At 45.3% G+C, this 19198-nt stretch overlaps 1 protein-coding gene across 4 annotated transcripts in view; it reads left to right on the top strand.

Moving 5' to 3' along the window:
• Positions 1-18764, top strand: part of LOC140487167 (endothelin-converting enzyme 1-like) — a 329267-nt gene extending 310503 nt beyond the window's left edge. For all 4 annotated transcript variants that reach the window (XM_072586786.1, XM_072586787.1, XM_072586788.1 and 1 more), the window contains 4 exons: positions 1563-1630; positions 11673-11863; positions 13336-13431; positions 15214-18764. In XM_072586786.1, the coding sequence (XP_072442887.1) occupies positions 1563-1630; positions 11673-11863; positions 13336-13431; positions 15214-15390 (532 nt within the window). In that variant the 3' untranslated portion in view covers positions 15391-18764. The remainder of the gene's footprint in view (positions 1-1562; positions 1631-11672; positions 11864-13335; positions 13432-15213) is intronic.
• Positions 18765-19198: the final 434 nt, after the last annotated feature.

Raw genomic sequence — 19198 nt, 5'->3', positions numbered from 1 at the left:
GTGGTGCTAGAAAAGCACAGCAGGTCAGGCAGCATCCGAGGAGCAGGAAAATTGATGTTTCAGGCAAAGGCCCTTCATCAGGAATGCTGCTCGGATTCTGCCTGACGTTTTCCAGCACAACTCTAATAATGGCTGTAATCTGCAGCAGCTGCAGAGCAAACTGAGCTTCAAATGACCAGTAAACTTGTTTTTCCTAAAGTCTCACGATAAATGGCGGTTTCTGATCAAGAAGTCACTTTATGTGAGTGTGCTGACTAAAAGTGATGGCGTTGAAGATGGGCTAGTTCATAAACCACTCATTAGAGGTGGGTCCATCAAATCTGGGGCTTCAACATGTGATATGGTAATCGGTGCTATTAGACCAGCACTTGCTATTAATGTGGAGTATTTGTGTGGAACTAATTAAAACAAGGTCACGGGAAACAAAGCAGCTGACTGCTTTTAAAAGGCTGAAGGGACTGCAAGGTCAATTCCCAAGAGGACAGAAAGTACAAGGGCTCAGATTTTAAAGAACACAACTTCCCCGGACATCAATCTTTATTAAGGTTTCATTCCCGAAGGTGTCCTGGGACATGACCAGAGACTTTGTGAAAAAAGCACATGGGATTTCAGCCAAAACACATTGAAGTCAGGAGCAGGACTCCGAGGGTTCGGTCTCTATTACAAGGCTTCTCAGGACAGGCTGCATATTCTCCAACCCAATATTACATAGTGAAGGAGGGATTGCTGGTCACCACTGGGTCCCTTTGTGCTGGTCTCCCCATGTCTGATGGCAGATCGCAGACCAGTTCAGTAATGTCCTTTAGTCATGTCCCACCACCCCCTCACCCCACCTCCAGTGCTGGCTGGAAAGTAGCTATGCAACTTAATCCCACCCGCATGGTCTACTGCCCTATAGATTACAGCGTTTGGAGTGTACTCCTGCATCAGCACAAATCACAAACCCATCTATCCTACTAAAGGAGAAAGTTGAACTTGTGTAGTCTATTTTAACAACAACCCCTTCGTTTTTTGACTTTGAACACTGGAGATGCCCATTAAGTTTGTAAAATGCACTCCTTGGGTTGATGACTTTGTTCCATTCAGAAACCTATCTTTGTTCAACAAAATGTTTGAACTGATTCCTTCCACTCACAAGAACATCGGGTGAATCCTGGACCAGGAGCCACGTTGGCCCAGGTGTGATGAATTTGATATCGCTGGGCACATCAACCTGCTTGGCACGACTTCCTTCTTGGTGTTAATTGAAATTATTTAGACCTCTTGTATAATTTAGTGCTCTCAGGGACTGCTCGAAAAACCCATCCTTCTTGCTGTTCTTTTTGTGAACATAAGAATTCCGCTAATGTTGATAAAGCTGTGACTTTGATCATTGGGATTATGGATGAACTCTATAGGGATAAATATCTGAGCTCCCACTCTGTTGACCCTTGGGTGTTTTTTGATCGCCAGAAAACTTGCTCCCATGGGGGCATTTACAAACTGGCCATAAGCTGGGGGGGGTGTCAGTGACACTGAGCAATGATTGCACCATCTAATGAGACTTACTTCTCTATTATTAGGGCTCTAAATTTTGGAGGAATTGGAGTGGTTATGGGCCATGAGTTAACACATGCATTTGATGATCAAGGTATGGAAATTTTCAACTTGCGTTTTACATTGTTTTGGGCTCCCTTGCAGGTTGAAGTGTTGTTGGAGGAGCTGAGTCCAACTCACGTCCAACACAGAATGTCCTCCCCACAGATCTGGGGAGGACAAGCTGAGCTCTTCGGCTCAAATAGGTTCCTAGGATTCCAGTAGCTTCACAAGTTAAGCTGGTCCACAGGCTGCCCTGGTCATCCCACGAGAACAGAAGATTTGTTATGGTGGGTTAAAGGGTTGTGAAGATACGGGCAGGTCCCGGATTTGTACACAAGTTGGAAGACAATGCAGGACAATAGGATAAACTCGTTCATAAATATAGGAATTACTCATATGTAGGACCTTTAAAATTCCATCCTTGTATGAGGTTACTTTTGCAAATATGATGTTTGTAAATAGCGGAGCCCCCCTGTACAAGAGTTTGGTAGGGTTGGTGTGCATTGTTTTGCCTAATGAGGGAATCCTGAACACAGGGCCGAACTTGCAAACTGGAGCTGAGTTGATGTCGAGAAGCAACCCCACCCCACCCCCACCACATAAACACACACCGCACACACCTGACTGTCCCTTACCTTTGAAAAGGTGGTGATGAACTGCCTTCTTGAACCACTGTAGACCATGTACTGTGGGTGCACCCACAGTGCCATTAAGAACAGGGTGCCGGATTTTAACCTGGTGACTGTGAGGGAACAGCAATATACTTTGACGTTAGGATAGTGTGTGGTTCGAAGGGGAACTTGCAGGTGGAAGTGTTCTCATGTATCTGCTGCCCTTGTCCTTCAGACTGACAGAGAACATGGGTTTGGAAGGTGCAGTCTAAGGAGCTGTAATAATTGCTGCAGTGCATCTTGTAAATGGTGCCATTAAGGAGCCAAAGCAAATAAACAGAGTTCAGATACAAATCCTAAAAGATCAAAATGAATGGTTGAACAGGTTCAAGGGCTGACCAGCCAATCACCCACTCAACGCCACCCACATCATACAGCACCTGAGGTTAAACTGATGTCGTGTGACTCCACACTAACCCAGCAGCCTCTGCTGATGAATGTATGTCTCTGAGCATTGGCTAAGAACAGGAAGGTGTGTGCGTGTGTGAGTGTGTGTGTGAGAGAGTGTGCGTGCGCGCGCACATGTGTGTGTGCGTGTGTGCGTGATTGTGTTTGTGTGTGTGAGTGCATGTGTGAGTGTGTGTGCAAGTGTGTGTGGTGTGCGCTTGTGCGTGTGCGCGAGTGTCACAGAAAGAACTTCAATTGGGTATAGCACCATTCACCACCTTCTGCCCTGCCAGAGCACTTTACTGACACCTTTCTGAACTCTATAGCAATGTCGAAAACGCAGCAAATTTATGCACAGCAAGCTCCCACAAACATCAATGCCATCATGGCCAGATCTCCTGTTTTCACAATCTTCATAGAATTCCTACAAGTGTGGAAGCAGGCCATTTGGCCCATCAAGTTCACACCAGCCCTTGACAGAGCATTCCACCCAGATCTGCCCTGCTAACCTATCCCTGCATTTCCCATAGCTAGCCCACCTAGCCTGCACATCCCTGGACACTATGGGAAATTTAGTATTACCAATCTACCTAACCTGCATGGCTTTGGACTGTGGGAGGAAACCCACACAGACATAGGGAGAACATACAAACTCCATACAGTTGCCCGAGGATGGAATTGATCCTGGGTCCCTGGCACTGTGAGGCAGCAGTGCTAACCACTGAGCCACCATGCCACCCTTGGTCAAGGGATAACAATGGGCCAGGGTTCCATGGAGAATTCCTCTTTGAGATTGTGATGGGGGACAATGTACATCCAAAGGGCATCAAAAGACAGTATTCCCTCAGTATTACACTGGTGGTGGCAGTAATATTACTGGATTTGTAAACCAGCACACTGGGTGAACACTCTGTGACAAGAGTTTGTGTACCACTGCGGCAGATGATGAAACTTAAATTCAGTTTTTAAAAATCTGGAATTAATAGCAAGTCTGACGGTGACCACATATGCACAGTTAATAGTTGTAAAACCCCATCTGGTTCACTCATGTCCTTTCGGGAAGGAAACTGCAGCACTTGCCTGGTCCGGCCTACAAGTAACTCCAGACTCATAGTGATGGGGTTACTCTTACCCGACCTTGCACAACATTCCTTGTTTCTGACTGGCATTTTCTATACCCAGTCTCTTCTGATTGGCTCAAAGTAAAATGGTCTCCAGTTAGTGAACAGCATCATCACGAGAAAAGTGTGACAGAAAACATCCAACTGAAAGTGGGTATTTTACAGAAAAGCTGAGTATAAACTGGATATGAAAGTTGCAAGATTTCTGTCACACTTTCAAGTGTAGATTAATGCCATAATTTTTGTAAAAATGAACATTGAAGAGGAAAAGAAGACAGTTTAAATAATTGGAAAATCCTTTTAATCAGGAGTCACACCTTTTAACAAGGTATTGAAGGAAATGTCTGATCACATTTATACCTCAGTGTCTGTTTACTGTAGTTTGTTTTTAATTCCTTCACAGGATGAAGGTATTGCTGGCTAGGCCAGAATGTATTGCCCATCCCTCATTGCCCAGAGGGTAGTTAAATGTCAACCACATTGCTGTGGGTCTGGAGTCACATGTAGGCCAGACCAGGTAAGGATGGCAGTTTCCTTCCCTAAATGACATTAGTGAACTAGATGGGTTTTTCCCAACAATCAGCAATAGTTTTGTGGTCATCATTAGACTACTAATTGCAGATTTTTAAAATCAAATTCAAATTCCATTATTTGCTGTGTTAGGATTTGAACTCGGTCCCCAGAACATTACCAGTGTCTTTGGACTAATAGTTTGGCAAAAATACCACTAGACCATCACCACCTCAAGATAATAACCATCTTGTAGTCTTAATCAATTCAATTAAGCATGCCCTGCACCATTACGACAGTCAATTCAAACCCCATCATCCCTTAAATCAAGAGTCAAACTCTTAAAGATCAAGAGATTTGGTTCAAATTTACAAAGTTATTTTCATCAAATCAAGGTTACTGCATCTGAAAGTTGTTTGCAATAAACTTTTCAAAAATCTTTAACAGTTGTGCATTCTGACTCAACAAAGAGAGTCTCATTCACCAACCTTTGACCTTTGGTTTGTGGAGTTAGTGAATGAAACAGGTTTCTAGGGGGTGTTCCATTTTGAATGACAGTTCTCTTCCCAACAGCTTCATTAAAATCAGGGCGATGGGACAGTGAATCTGGTATACATATTTGGGACTGCGCATTGAATACTCATGCGCGCAAATGCATCTGGACTCTAAGGAAGAGGCAGGGCGGCACGGTGGCTCAGTGGTTAGCACTGCTGGCTCACAGCACCAGGGACCTGGTTTCAATTCCTGCCTCGGTTGACTGCGTGGAGTTTGCACATTCTATCAGTGTCTGCATGGATTTCCTCCGGGTGCTCCGGTTTCCTCCCATAATCCAAAGATGTGCAAGTCAGGTGAATTGGCCATGCTAAATTACCCTTAGTGTTAGGGGAATGGGTCTGAGTGGGTTACTCTTCGGCGGGTCAGTGTGGACTTGTCGGGCTGAAGGATCTGTTTCCACACTGTCGGGAATCTAATCTAAAATAGATCCTGACGAAGCACAGTGCTTGAGTGACCAGGCTCTGACCAGCTCAGGCAGCACTAAATTTGGGGAAGGCCAGGATAGCAGTGGAACTCCAATCCTTCATAGTAGTAACCATGGCAACACAATCTGCTTGACTCCATCCAAGATGGCAGCTGAGGTTGAGAGAGCCTCGGTGGTTTATAATTTAACATTTCTGAGGTCTGACATTATACTCACAACTTTTACAACATTCACACCAAAAATTTGGGAGGAGTAACACACTCATTGAAAACTTTTGTTTATGATTTGTCAATATACCAAACTAGGATGTGTGTGAGGATTGATGGGTAATCTTTGTAAAAAGAGCCGCAATTATCTCTGCGGATGGGTGTGCACGACTTTTTCAGTCAAATCTCAAGTGACACTCAATCTCAGTAAGAAATCCCAGGATCGACAGATTGATGTGTGTCAGTTATTTTTCTTTATTCGTTCATGGGATGTGCGTGTCACTAGCTAGGTCAGCAATTATTACCCATCCCTAATTAAGCCCCAGCTAAGGGTCACCGACTTTGCTGTAGCTTTGGGTCACATGTAGGTCAGACCAGATAAGGATGACAGACTTCCTTCTGTAAAGGAGTTTAATGAACCCGATGGGATTTTACAACAATCAGCAATGCTAGGCGAGCTTTTACCTTCTAAATTTAGATCAATCTGCTGAATTAGGGTTGGAACCCATATCCCAAAACATTAGGCTAGGTTTCTAAGTTACTTGTCTAGTGGCATTACCACTATGCCACCATTTCCCCAAAGTAATGGTGTAACATTTATAGCTTGTAAACCAAACCTGGAAACATGCAACTAGGGAAGATCAGCGAGTTCAACATAAACAGTAGCTCAGTGGTTAGCACAGCTGCCTCACATCGCCAGGGAACTGGGTTCGATCCCAGCCTTGAGCGAGTATTTGCACGTTTTCCTCGTGTCTGCATGGGTTTCTTCTGGGTACTCTGGTTTCCTCCTGCAGTCCAAAGATACTCAGATTAGGTGGATTGGCCTTGGGAAATTGCCTGTATTGCCCTGGGATCTGCAGGCTAGGTGGATTAGCCATGGGAAATGCAGGGTTACAGGGATAGGGTGGGGAGTGGGACTGGGTGGGATGCTCATCATAGGGTCAGTGTGGACTCAATGGACCGAATGGCCTGCTTCCATTCTGTAGTAATTCTATGAAACAGTTTAACAGCTCAGTTTGCTTTACTCAGAGAATTTAACATGAGTAGATTTGATGTTTGTATCTCAGTCGTGGTTATTTCTGAGCTGTTAAAAATGGAAGTGTATCTTCAGGATTACCTCACTTCATCAGCCTGGTCTGTTTAACCATCTCAACCCTTCTCTTAGCGAAGTTTCCAGGTGAAATCCATTGCCTGCCGTACACTGGTATGTAAGAGGCTGAAGAGTAATAAAGTTGATTTAAACTTGTCAGCGCCACTGATTCAGATCGAGCTTAAATTTCACTTACAGAAGTCTCTAAAATGATGTGGACCTGATATAATTCATTAGCATTTATGGTGTAACCATCACATGGGATTACTGTTTGCACACTAGAGAACAGAATACCCTTTTTTCTCAAATCCCCACTCCCCTATTTGGGCAGATAAATTTTACGGTCATTAGTTTTAAGAGGCCCATGGGCTACTTAAATTCCATATCAGGTAACCCAACGAAGTCTTTTGTGCACACAGGACTAATGTCAGTCTTGAACCTGGCTATACTCCATCAGGGTAAGTTAATTGGAAATCTCCATGGATTTGAGAATTCTGCATGCTCTGGATTCCAATCCACAAGATTTAAACTGTCAAGGCAAAGAATAATATCTCTCTCAAGTTGCTTTTCCCCAGTAGGTTCCAGACTTCCAAACCTGCTTCACCTCTCCCGATCTCTGCGTTGTGATTAGATTAGATTACTTACAGTGTTGAAACAGGCCCTTCGGCACAACAAGTCCACACTGGCCCTCCGAAGAGCAACCCACCCAGACCCATTCCCCTACATTTACCCTTTCACCTAACACACTATGGGCAATTTAGCATGGCCAATTCACCTGACCGGCACATTTTTGGACTGTGGGAGGAAACCAGAGCACCCGGAGGAAACCCACGCAGACACAGGGAGAATGTGCAAACTCCACACAGACAGTGGCCTGAGGCGGGAATTGAACCCGGGTCTCAGGCGCTGTGAGGCAGCAGTGCTAACTGCTGTGCCACCTCCAGCCCTACAACCCTCTGTAATATCAGCACTGCTCCGATTCTGACCCCAGTGAACATCACTGATTTTTATCACTCACCATTTCACTTTCAACTGAGGAGCTACAAAGGTCTGGAATTTCTTCTCTAAATCTCTCTGCCTCGTCTTCCTTCTTTAGGGCAGGCTTTGACTGAGCATCTGCCATGATATTTCTTTATGAGGCTTTATGTCAAACTATATTTTATACTACTGCTTAGGAACCACCTTAGGATACCTCACTACATTGAAGGCGCTATTTAAACGCAGATTGCTATTGTAATTTCCTCATAGTAAACACTACAACAACACAGAAAGATTATGAACTGGTTTGAGTTTCCCAGTGTCTGTTGCTCTTAACAATGAACTTTTTTTTTCAAATTTGCTCATGGGATGGAGGCAGCACTGGCTGAGTTAGCATTTGTGTCACCCATCGCTAATTGCCTATTTTAAAATGCTGCATGGTGTACAGACTGACAAAGGGGAAGTTCCAGAACTTGGACCAGCGACAGTGAAGGAACGGTGGCATAGTCTCAAGTCAGGATGGTCTGTGGCTCAAGCAGTGGTGGGCCTCTGTATCTGTTGTCCTTTGCGGTGGGAGTGGTGCACGGTTTGGAAGGTGCTGTGGGAGGAATTTTAGTGAGTTACCACAGTGTGTGTTGTAAATGGTACATGCTTGGTGTATCGGTGGTAGAGGGAGTGAATGCTGAAGATGTTGGGTAAGGGGCTGCTTTGTCCAGGCTAATGCCATCACAAGAACAACTCTGAATGTCGAACATATAAGAAGTTTGAAGATTGTTGACCATTGGGATCATTTTCAGTTCAACTTCCCAGAAGGCAATCACTCACCTGCCTTCAATGAGAGCCAGTGGGCTGTGTCAGAAGGTGGGAACTGAATACAGACCACCTTATTGTCAATGCGACTGGCTGCTTTCTCTGGGTCTGCAGTGCCAGTGCTGCTGAGGGCATCGTGGAGGGGTAGGTGGGGAGGACCACGCATGGAACTGTCAACAGCCCCAGCATCCTCCAAGTGCCCCCTTGGTCCCAGCAGCTCTCTGTCACTGGAACACATTAGCATCTCTATACCTGTGTTAATGATCAGAAACCCTGAATTCTCATTCCTGTCTGACCTCCCACTGTGCAGCCATCTCCCTGGGTTCACTGACATGTTAATACAACATGGGATCTCCTTTGACTCTGAGTAAAGGTGACCTGTTGGTGATGAGTTGCCCAGTTACCCAATGTACAGGCAAGACTCCACTTGCCCCTGGGAGAGGCACCTGAAGGTGGGGGGGGGGGGCATACTCACCAACTGGCCTGTCACACTTATAACTAACTTCATTCATTCCACCCACCCTTACCTCTCCCCCACCTCCATCCTCCCTCTGAGGGCTTGGTAGAATACCCCACAGTGTCTCAGATTACACTGTATTACTCCATGGGATTGAAAATTACATCAAGCAAACTTCAAATCAAAATAAATAACATAAGTTCAAGTAAAAGGTTTGGCTCACAAACCATCTGGTTGAATTTGAGCCCAAATATAACATCCATTAAATAGACTTAACAAAAGTTAATTATTTAATTAAATGATTTTCTGAAATCATGGGAGTGATCCTTCTTCACCATCACACCTTATAGAGGTTTATAAAATCATGATGGTATAGATAGGGTTAATGGTAGGTGTCTTCTAATGGTGGCTGTCTTTTCCCTCAGATGGGAGATTTCAAGACTAGGGGGCACATTTTTAAGGTGAGAGGAGAGAGATTTTAAAAAGACATGAGGGGCTTTTTTTTTTACACAGAGGGTGGTTTGTGTGTGGAATGAACATTGCTACCTCCTCAGAACATTTAAAAGTAACAATATTTGTAAGACACTTAGATAAGTACATGAACAGGAGAGAGATATGGGCCAGTTTAGTTTGGGATTATGGTCAACAGAGATTGGTTGGACCGAAAGGTCTGTTCCCGTGCTCGATGATGCTCTCCTTGTGCAGAAAAATTAATGGTGTATCCTGTTCTCTCCTCATCATTTTAATTTGAGGGAATACACTCCTGAATACTTTTGGGTTTTGGATATATTAATTCTTTTCACACCTTCTAGTATCTGTGTAATGTAACATGCTGTTTTCTTTAACCAGAGAGCTGTAGATCTGACTGTTCAAATATAAATCATCAAAACTGTAGTGCAGTCTCTGTTTTAAGTCATCACATCTTGTCATAGAGTCATAGAGATGTACAGCACGGAAACAAACCCTTTGGTCCAACTCATCCATGTCGATCGGATATCCCAACCCAATCTAGTTCCACCTGCCATCACCCGGCCCATATCCCTCCAAACCCTTCCTATTCATATACCCTTCCAGATGCCTTTTAAATGTTGCAATTGTAACTGCCTTCATCACTTCCTCTGGCAGGTCATTCCATACACATACCATCCTCTGCATAAAAAAGTTGCCTCTTAGGTCTCTTTTATATCTTTCCCCTCTCACCCTAAACCTATGACCTCTAGTTCTGGACTCTCCCACCCCATGGAAAAGTCTTTGTATATTTACCCTATCCATGCCCCTCATGATTCTATAAACCTCTATAAGGTCACCCCTCAGCCTCTGACGTTCCAGGGAAAACAGCCCTATCCTTTTCAACCTCTCTCTGTAGCTCAAATCCTCCAACCCTGGCAACATCCTTGGAAATCTTGCCTGAACCTTTTCCAAGTTTCACAACATCCTTCCGATAGGAAGGAGATCAGAATTGCACACAATTTTCAAAAAGTGGCTTAACCAACGACCTGTACAGCCGCAACATGACCTCCCAACTCCTGTGCTCAATATTCTGACCAATAAAGGAAAGCATACCAAACACCTTCACTATTTATTCTCAAATAACAGTAAATACAAAAATCTCTGTTTGTGATGGGGATACAGAAGCCAAATAGCACCAGTGATGAACAGCACATGGGCATTTATGTCCCACATACAATGTGCAAAAATTCAGAAAGGATCAATGATGATTTGGTTTTTTTTTTGGATATGATGATAAACTGATTGGTTATTTCAGAGACATGAAGGTGGGTTTTCCTAGTGACCGGGAAAACATTTATCCCTCAACCAGTGTCACCAAAGCAGATCATCCACTCCTTTCCTTTACTGCTACATGTGGGAGCTTGCTGTGCGATCCCTACATTGCTACAATGTACACTTCATTGTAAAGGGCTTTGGGAGAGCCTCAGTTTGTGAATGGCGTTAAAGTAAAGATTCTGGTTTTCTTTCTCTCTGTCTCTCACCCTCGCCTTCTGTCAGCCTCCTCCTTTTTCTTGCTCTGACCAATGCAGTAGAAATGGTACAGCCATTAGCATTGGCAGCCATTGACAGGCACAGTCAGTAGGTAGTGTTAGGCACTAACAGTGACCTGCTTACATGGGGGCAATTTCTCTCGAACACACTCTGCTCGCTAAGGTGTTCAGACAATAAGGTGATGATATAAAGCAAGACATTGAGAAACAGGAAGATTCATCAATCCCTGAGCTGAGGTACATCAGAAACCAATGGAAATCCATCCAGAAATCACGCATGGCTTCAAGTTCCAAGCTCCTCAATCAAGCAGACCTGACCCCCCCCCCCCCCCCCTCCCCCCTCACTCCCTGAGTCAGCGGCCACATTCCCAATGTGCTGTCTCTGTATATCCCATGGCAGTGCAGTGACTGTTCCCACTCTGGTCTCCCAGTCCATTCCCATTTATTCTCGATAGTGTTCCAGCACATTAGCTGGCCCTGAGATACTATAACCAGGATTTATTTGCACCCCAAAGGACTTGTTGGAGTAAACCATCATGTCTCTTTTTCACCATCTCAGAATGAAACAATTCAGCCCATCTTGCTGCCATCTCGAAAGAGTAATGCAATTTGTCCCACTTGGCTACTCTTACCCCACAAAGAGCTCTGTCTCTTAACCCTAGGGAACGCTGGAGCATCTGCCTTCTCGACATCACTTTCCAGACCATTGCAATGCGTTGTGTTAAAAAACAAACTCTCCTCAACTCACTTTTGATTCCTTTTTTTAATCATGTTCAGGTTTTGTCCTCTGGTTGCCGGCTCCTCTGACACAGCTCCTCCTATTTCATTTAATTCCTCGCTGAAGTAATTGTTGATGAAAGTAATCCTTTTTTTAAAAAAACGCAGGGAGGGAGTACGACAAAGATGGCAACCTGAGGTCATGGTGGAAGAACTCCTCAGTGGAGGCCTTCAAACAACAGACTGAGTGCATGATAGAGCAGTACAATAACTTCACCGTCAACAGCGAGCAAGTGAATGGCAAGCAGACACTGGGGGAGAATATTGCTGACAACGGAGGTCTGAAAGCAGCCTACCATGTAAGTACCTGTTTCTGACTGAGGTTCCTGGTGAATGTCAAAGGCATCTGTTAAACACGACACATGATCGATTCAAAGAGCTTCTCAGACTCCACCTCTGGCTCCGTTCCTCAAACACAGGCTGAACTGCAGGGGTTGGGAGAGAGTCAGACGCCGCCCCTCCCCCCCCCCCATGTCAGTCCCTTGGTCTGATCTTCCCCAATTAACAGCAAGAGGGTGGGTCCATCCTCCAACCAAAGGCAGGGACTGAGGTTGAGTGCTCCTGAAGCTGTTTGGCCAATCAGAGACCTCCCTGCTTACCAGAGACAGTGACTGCAGTGGAAGGTAAGGAAGATGCCTCAACATGGAGGAGGCAATTGGCTGACTTTTTCATATTGAAAGAGAAGGCTTACAGAGTCATGGGTTGGTGGGTTTGGGACTGAAGTGCACCTCTGCACTGAGCTCTGCAGCCCCAGGCTGCTAGAAAGGCCTGTTGTGCAGCTGAGATCTCTAGCCTGTACTCCCTGGAATATCCCTGTTGGCCCTATCCAATTGGCCTTCAGTGGTCCTTAACGAGTGCGCTCAGCTAAATGCCACTTTCCAGTGAGTTGTCCTGCATCCCCCTTCTTGGGAAATGGCTGAGGGGCAGGATGGGGTGGGGGGTGTGTGGGAGAAGAGTCTAGCTCTCTGTTTCACTTGTGGAACATCCTGGCCTGAGCCTTGCGGACAGCTCCTGTTGCTCTTAAACCGAGAATAACTAACAGCAGGTGGGAAGGTATCATTGAATCCCTCTCACATGATGTTATCAGGGAATTGTCCCCAAATGTTTCAGGCCTTGGATTGATCCCTCAGGCCTCCATCTGTTTCAGTCTATCCTGTACTAGAAGTAAACAGTGCAGAAGAGGCTTTTCGACCATCAAAGGCAGCGAGCTACTACACACAAACATTGCATTTCTTGGGCACATGAGTGTCTGGTCTAATGTTAAGCTAATGAGTGACTCAGAGAGGCAGGCTTTCAGTAACATACCATGCTTCAAGTGATCCAAGTTAAGATGGAATATGAGATGTTTATACCCTTAGGTCACATGCTGAGATTCAGTTCCGCTGCTGCAAATGTACGAAGCAGGGCAGAACACTGCTGAACCTGAACCTGCCTGAGACCACTTCCCAGTATTGCAATGAGCTGCTGTCCTTCAGTCTCTGAGTCAGGGGTTGTAGTTGTCGTAACTTGAGCACCTACCTCGGCTGAGTGCAGCACTGAGAGAGTCCCACACTGCATTCGTTCAGATATGCCATTAAACTGAGGCCGTGTCCTTCCTCCTCAAGTCTACAATACTGTTCAATAGCTCTATGGGTGCTACGCAAATGCAAGTTTGTCCTTTAGTCCCAATAAATGATTCAAAACAACTTGACTTTGTTCGTAAACCAGAGATGATGCCAAAGGGATTGTTTGCATTAATCTATTGACGTTAATAAACAAATCTGCTCCTCAGGCCTATGAGAACTGGGTGAAGAAGAACGGTGAAGAACTGACTCTGCCCACGCTGGACCTCAGCAACAGGCAGCTCTTCTTCCTTGGATTTGCTCAGGTGAGGCGAAATGGTATTTAACCGCACAGAAGTCTCACATTGCTGCGGCACTTTGTTAATGGATGTCAGGATTTCTGATCCAATCCCGATCTCGCCCGGCCATTCCCCTAGGAATTCTGGTTGTACGAATGATCGCAACTCTTGATGTCCTTCTGGGTCTGAGGCAGTCGGTACCTGAAATTTCCCACTTTTACCACTGAAATGGTATTGACCAATAACTTGGAAATCTGCCAGTCAAGGGGCAAGTCAACCCCACCAGCTGGCTTCCCCATTGCCCATGTCCAGATGATTACAAGGGTTCAACGGAGATGCCAAGCAATGTACCCATCCTGAGGCCTACTGACCGCCTTGAGGAGCCAGCGAATTGGGAGCATCATCCCACCGCCATCACTACTTTACACACATGGTAAGGCTGAGATTGTGCAGTGAGCCCGACTCCTTCAGCTGCCCAGTCAGACTTCCTTCTTGGAGGCCCCGGGCCCATTGGCTCCCTTTCTCTGCCACTGCCAATAGCATTCCTACCCGAACGTAACCCTCCCTCTGGATTCTTGCCCAATACATCAGTGCAAAAGGTAAGGCTGAAGCATTCGCAGCAATCTTCAGCCAGAAGTGCCGAGTGGATAATCCATCTCGGACTCCCCAGCATCGCAGACACCAGTCTTCAGCCAATTCTATGTGATATCAAGAAAGAGTTGGAGGCTCTGGATGATGCAAATGCTTTTGGCTCTGACACCAATCAGGCAATAGTTCCAAACACTTGCCCTCCCAAACTTACCACCCCCACCCCCCGCCCCCCAGCCAAGCTTTTCCAGTACAGTTATGACACTGGCATCTGCCCAACAATGTGGAAAACTGCCCTGGTATGACCTTCCATATGACTTCTAACTAGCTTTCTAAGAGCGGCGCAGTGGCTCCGTGGTTAGCACAGTTACCTCACAGCATCAGAGTCCCAGGTTTGATTCCAGTCTTGGGCAACTGTCTGTGTGGAGTTTGCACATTCTCCCTGTGTCTGCATGGGTTTCCTCCGGGTGCTCCGGTTTCCTCCCACAGCCCAAAGATGTGCAGGTTAAGTGAATTGGCCATGCTAAATTGCCCGTAGTGTTTGGTGCATTAGTCAGAGGGGAATGGGTCTGGGTGGTTTACTCTTTGGAGGGTCGGTGTGGGCTTATTGGGCCGAATGGCCTGTTTCCACACAGTAGGGAATCTAATCTGGCCTCTGCAATGGCCCAGCAAACCAATCAGTTCAAGGGCCACTGTGGATTTTTTTTGAGTATGTTTCATGGGATGTGGGCATCGTTGGCCAGGACAGTATTTGATACTCATCCCTTATCACCTTGAGGGCATTTCACAGTAGACCACGTCACTGTGCGTCTGGAGTCACGTGTAGGACAGACTGATTTCCCAGCCTAAAGAACATTAGTGAGCCAGATGGGCTCTTAGAATCGACAGTGGTCACCACTGGGTTTGCTTTTTAACACCAGATTTTTATTGAAGTCAAGTTTCACATTTGCCATGGTGGAATTTGAGCTCATGTCTCTCGAACATCAGCCTGGGCTTCTGGATTACCTACCCTGTCACAATGCTTCTACACCAGTCCCTACAAACACCTGTTTTGCTCATGCCCCACATAAGAATTCTTTAATGTTTTCCTCATCAGTTTAATTCAACTAACACCCATCGTAAACTCAGTATCTCCCCAAGTGCCGCACAGCTGATGAAGTATTTTAGAAATGCAATCGGTGTTATGAAGTGAGTAGTATGGTTAGTTTCTGCCCCGTTCAGGTATGGTGCTCGGTGCGGACCCCGGAAAGTGCCCACGAGGGGCTTGTCACGGATCCCCATAGCCCCTCGATGTACAGGGTGATTGGAACTGTGGCCAACTCGGTGGAATTTGCCAAACACTTCAACTGCCCCCTGGGGAGCCCGATGAACCCTGTGAGAAAGTGTGAGGTGTGGTGAGTGTGGAGAATGGAACGCCTGAAATTCCTGCAGCAACAAAGCGGGGAGAGACATTGAGAGGGGATGGGCGAGTCCTCAATCAGGACGTTACCCCGCCTCCCAGCGGAGGGAGATTTATTTTATTGAAAAGCCTGCAAATTGCACAGTGTGAATCTTTTACTCGGTTTCCCAAACAGTGGATGCTACTGGAACCTGTGAGACCCCACAAGTGACCAAATATCCAAGTGATATTGGACAGTATTGTTCAGAGAGAGAAGGACAATCATCACCAGAAAAAAAAACCACAATTGCTGATTTGCTGCAGGACATCACACACTTTAAATAACTATTTCTATTCAGTAAAATGAGTACTTAACATTGTAAAAGAATGTGACTGAGGGATTCCCTTGTGGGTTTGCGATGGATCTCTGTGTCTCTGAGGGAATCCCTGATTGCACTGGCAAATGGATCTCTTCTGCCAAAGTTGGAACATTCCCAGGATATTCCCGGTGTCGGTTTTTGATGTTGCTTATCATTTGTAGTCTTATGTGGAATGTACCTGCCTCAGACTAAGTACACTGAAATGTAATTTAATCTGAGAGAGAAATTCTGAATGTTATCTGCCTCATTTGCCCATTCTCAGTGTTTCCTACCCATTACTTTGACACAGTCGTTCTCTTGTGCTCTTTGCCCCTTCACCTGGCCGGAGATCGGGGGGGGAGACAAACAAGTGCTCAAACCCTTCACTAACTGGTGAATCTGCCTTGCCCCCTCATATACTGACACTAAAGTGAACTCCTGCAGGAGGCTGAGGATATCCTGGAGGAAGATTGTTTCTTGCTTTTATTTAAGCGCTTGCTTTTCAATTAGCTCCATTGGCATGTTGGTGGGTTCATTTGCAAGCTGGGGTGTTCCTGGCCAATCTCTGATCATCTTACCAGAGCCATGCCCTGAGTACTCAAGGTCAGCTTCTTACCGCCATGATGTCAATGAGTTACATTGGGAATGTGGTAGTAGTGTAATCTAACAGAGATCACTGCACCTTCAGGAGGGACCTGGCCCACTGTTAGGGACAGATAGACAACGCCCGCATGCTTAAAACCTACTTTAATGTGAACCGTGAGTGCTCGTTGAGGGAGTATAATGGGTGAACAGAAAGATCCCAGATACCTGTCTTGCTCCATGCTTGGATAGCCAGATACTGGAATGAGTGAGTTTACCCATGAAGAAAAGTTGGACCAACTGGAATTTGTTTCTGCTGGAGTTCAAAAGAGTGAGGAGTGACTTGATTGAAGTGTATAAGATCCTGAACGTTTGTGACAGGGAGTTTCCTGATGAAGGTCAGTCCAGAACTATGGGGCACTCATATCACATTCAGAGTCAGTGTTGTAGATCAGAGATAAGAGTGTTTTTTCTTTTAGGGGGTTGAAAGACTTTGGAACTGTTCTGCCTCAGAGGATGTTGAATGTTTTTTAAGGTGAATATAGGTAGAGTCTTGTTAGGCAGGGAATTGAGGATTTGGGGATAGATGGAAAAGTAGAATTTGAAGCACACGGAGATCAGCTGTGAATGGCAGAACAGGTTTGCGGGGCTGAATGGCCTCTTCCTCTGCATCTATTCATGTGAAGATGATTGTGGTCAAAGTGGAAATGAAGTGGAGAGGATCAAATGGTCTAAATCTAGTTACAAAGGTGACTGCTCCTTATAGCTGTAGTGAACAGTGAAGTATCTTTCAGGCAGAATAGGACTTGTGTCCAGTAGTGCTGTTCACTGCAACAGGACAGGATGAATTAACTCACCAACACCTACAAATAAATCCATGCAGGTGATGGTGTTCCTGTGCCCTTTCTGCTGTTGTCCTTCTGGGTGGTAGAGGTTATGTTGGACGGTATGGTTGAAGGAGTTTGGTGAGTTGAAGGGTTTGGTGAGTTGAAGGGTTTGGTGAGTTGAAGGGGATTAGTGAGTTGAGTTGAAGGGGGTTGATGAGATTCTATCATTTGAAGAATGTGTGTGATATGGGCAGCTCGTGGTAGATTGGTTTCCACATTGTACATCTGTGTGGGTGGCAACAGGTCAATTGAGGTTTTTTTTGTTCATTCATGGGATGAGGGCATCCCTGACTAGGCAGCATTAGTTATCCATCCTTAATTGCCCAGAGGGCAGTTGAGAGTTAACCACATCGCTGTGGGTCTGGAGTCACATGTTGACCAGACCAGGTAAGGATGGCAGCTTCCTTCCCTGAAGGACGATAATGAACCAGATGGGTTTTCCCACAATTGACAATGGATTCATAGTCGTCATTACACTCTTAATTCCAGATTTTGCTCTCTTGAATTTGAGTTCCACCATCTTCAGTGGCAGGGTTTGAACCCATGTCCCCATACCACTACGTGAATCTCTGAATTAACAGTTCAGCAACAGCACCACTAGGCCCTCAATACCCAGTTGGTAAGACCCAATGTTAGGCTGGTGCTACCTCTGATTCAGAGCATTAACGTTCTGCTTTACCGCACATTGCAACTGTAAATCAACTCATTTTAATTCATATCCACCTTTTGATGTAACTTGAGTTCTAAAGCTGAAGGCTTATATTTTGATGGACAATATTATGCTTTTCTTTGAATTCATTCATGGGAATGAGGGCATTGCTGGCTCAGTGATCATTTACTGCCCAGGCCTAATTGCCCAGAGAGCAGTAAAACGCCAACTACCATTGCTGTGGGTCAGGAGTCAAATGGAGGCCAGACTGGGTAAGGACGGCTGTTTCCTTCCCTAAAGGACATTACAGAACCAGATGGGTTTTTTTTCAGCCAATCAGCAATTGTTTCATGGTCATCATTAAACTCTTAACTCCAGCATTTTATTGAATTCAAATTCCACCATCTGCCACGGCAGGATTTGAGCCCAGGTCCCGAGAACATTACCTGGGTCTCTGGGTTAATAGTCTAGCGATATCATCACTAGGACATTACTTCCCCAATTCTGAATAACCACTTTCAAAGAAAAACAAATTTAAATGCCCCCCCCCCCTCCCAAATCCTCTTCCAGTCTGAGAGAAGCAGTAGCACTAACACCTACAAAAGGATGTCAGCTTTCTGATGCTCCACCATGCTCCATCCTTAAAATTACATCCCGTCTGATTTACTTCATCTTCCCAATGCTAAGGCTGCAGCAGCCTTGCTGAAAGTGGGCAAGAGGAAATGTATCATCTTGGGGTCAAGGAACACCCACGATGTGGAAGAGATTTGAAGATGTAGTGACAATGTAATAATGTCAAAAGGATGTATGTGAATTTAACTAAATACCACTGGCCTTTACCACATCATTGTAATAGATATAAAATATATGTATATGGTTGGTATCTGGGCTGAATATTATACTTACTATTTGACTCATTTTTCCATGATCCATCCTACTGTTTTGCCTCATTTTACTGTTTTTGCAAACCGTAATTTCACTTGCTAGCAGGAGGGTGTGAATGTCCTAGTGACACTGTCACGAGAATCACTCCTTGCTTCCCTTCATTTGCTAATTCTGTGGATCTAGGCATCTCTGCCATTAGCGCAGCGCAATGGAGTGTTTGAACCTGAGCAGCAACATCACAGAAAAGAAACATTCTTCTTTTGTTTTTGATTGTTCACTTGGTGCAGCCTTTAGAAAACTGACACATTTTTCTCTGTTGGAATGGTAGCTATGTGGACTTGTCTCTGTGATAGGAGCTGGTTTCCCACTTCGACATCCACTGTGAAACTGTTGTGAAATCCTCCACCCTCAGGCTATGATTCTCTGCAAAGAATAACCCGCAAATTAAAGTGAGATACTTTGGCTG

The sequence above is a fragment of the Chiloscyllium punctatum genome, chromosome 16 (genome assembly GCF_047496795.1).
Source record: "Chiloscyllium punctatum isolate Juve2018m chromosome 16, sChiPun1.3, whole genome shotgun sequence".
NCBI lineage: Eukaryota > Metazoa > Chordata > Chondrichthyes > Orectolobiformes > Hemiscylliidae > Chiloscyllium > Chiloscyllium punctatum.
This window is presented reverse-complemented; position numbering and strand designations above follow the sequence as displayed.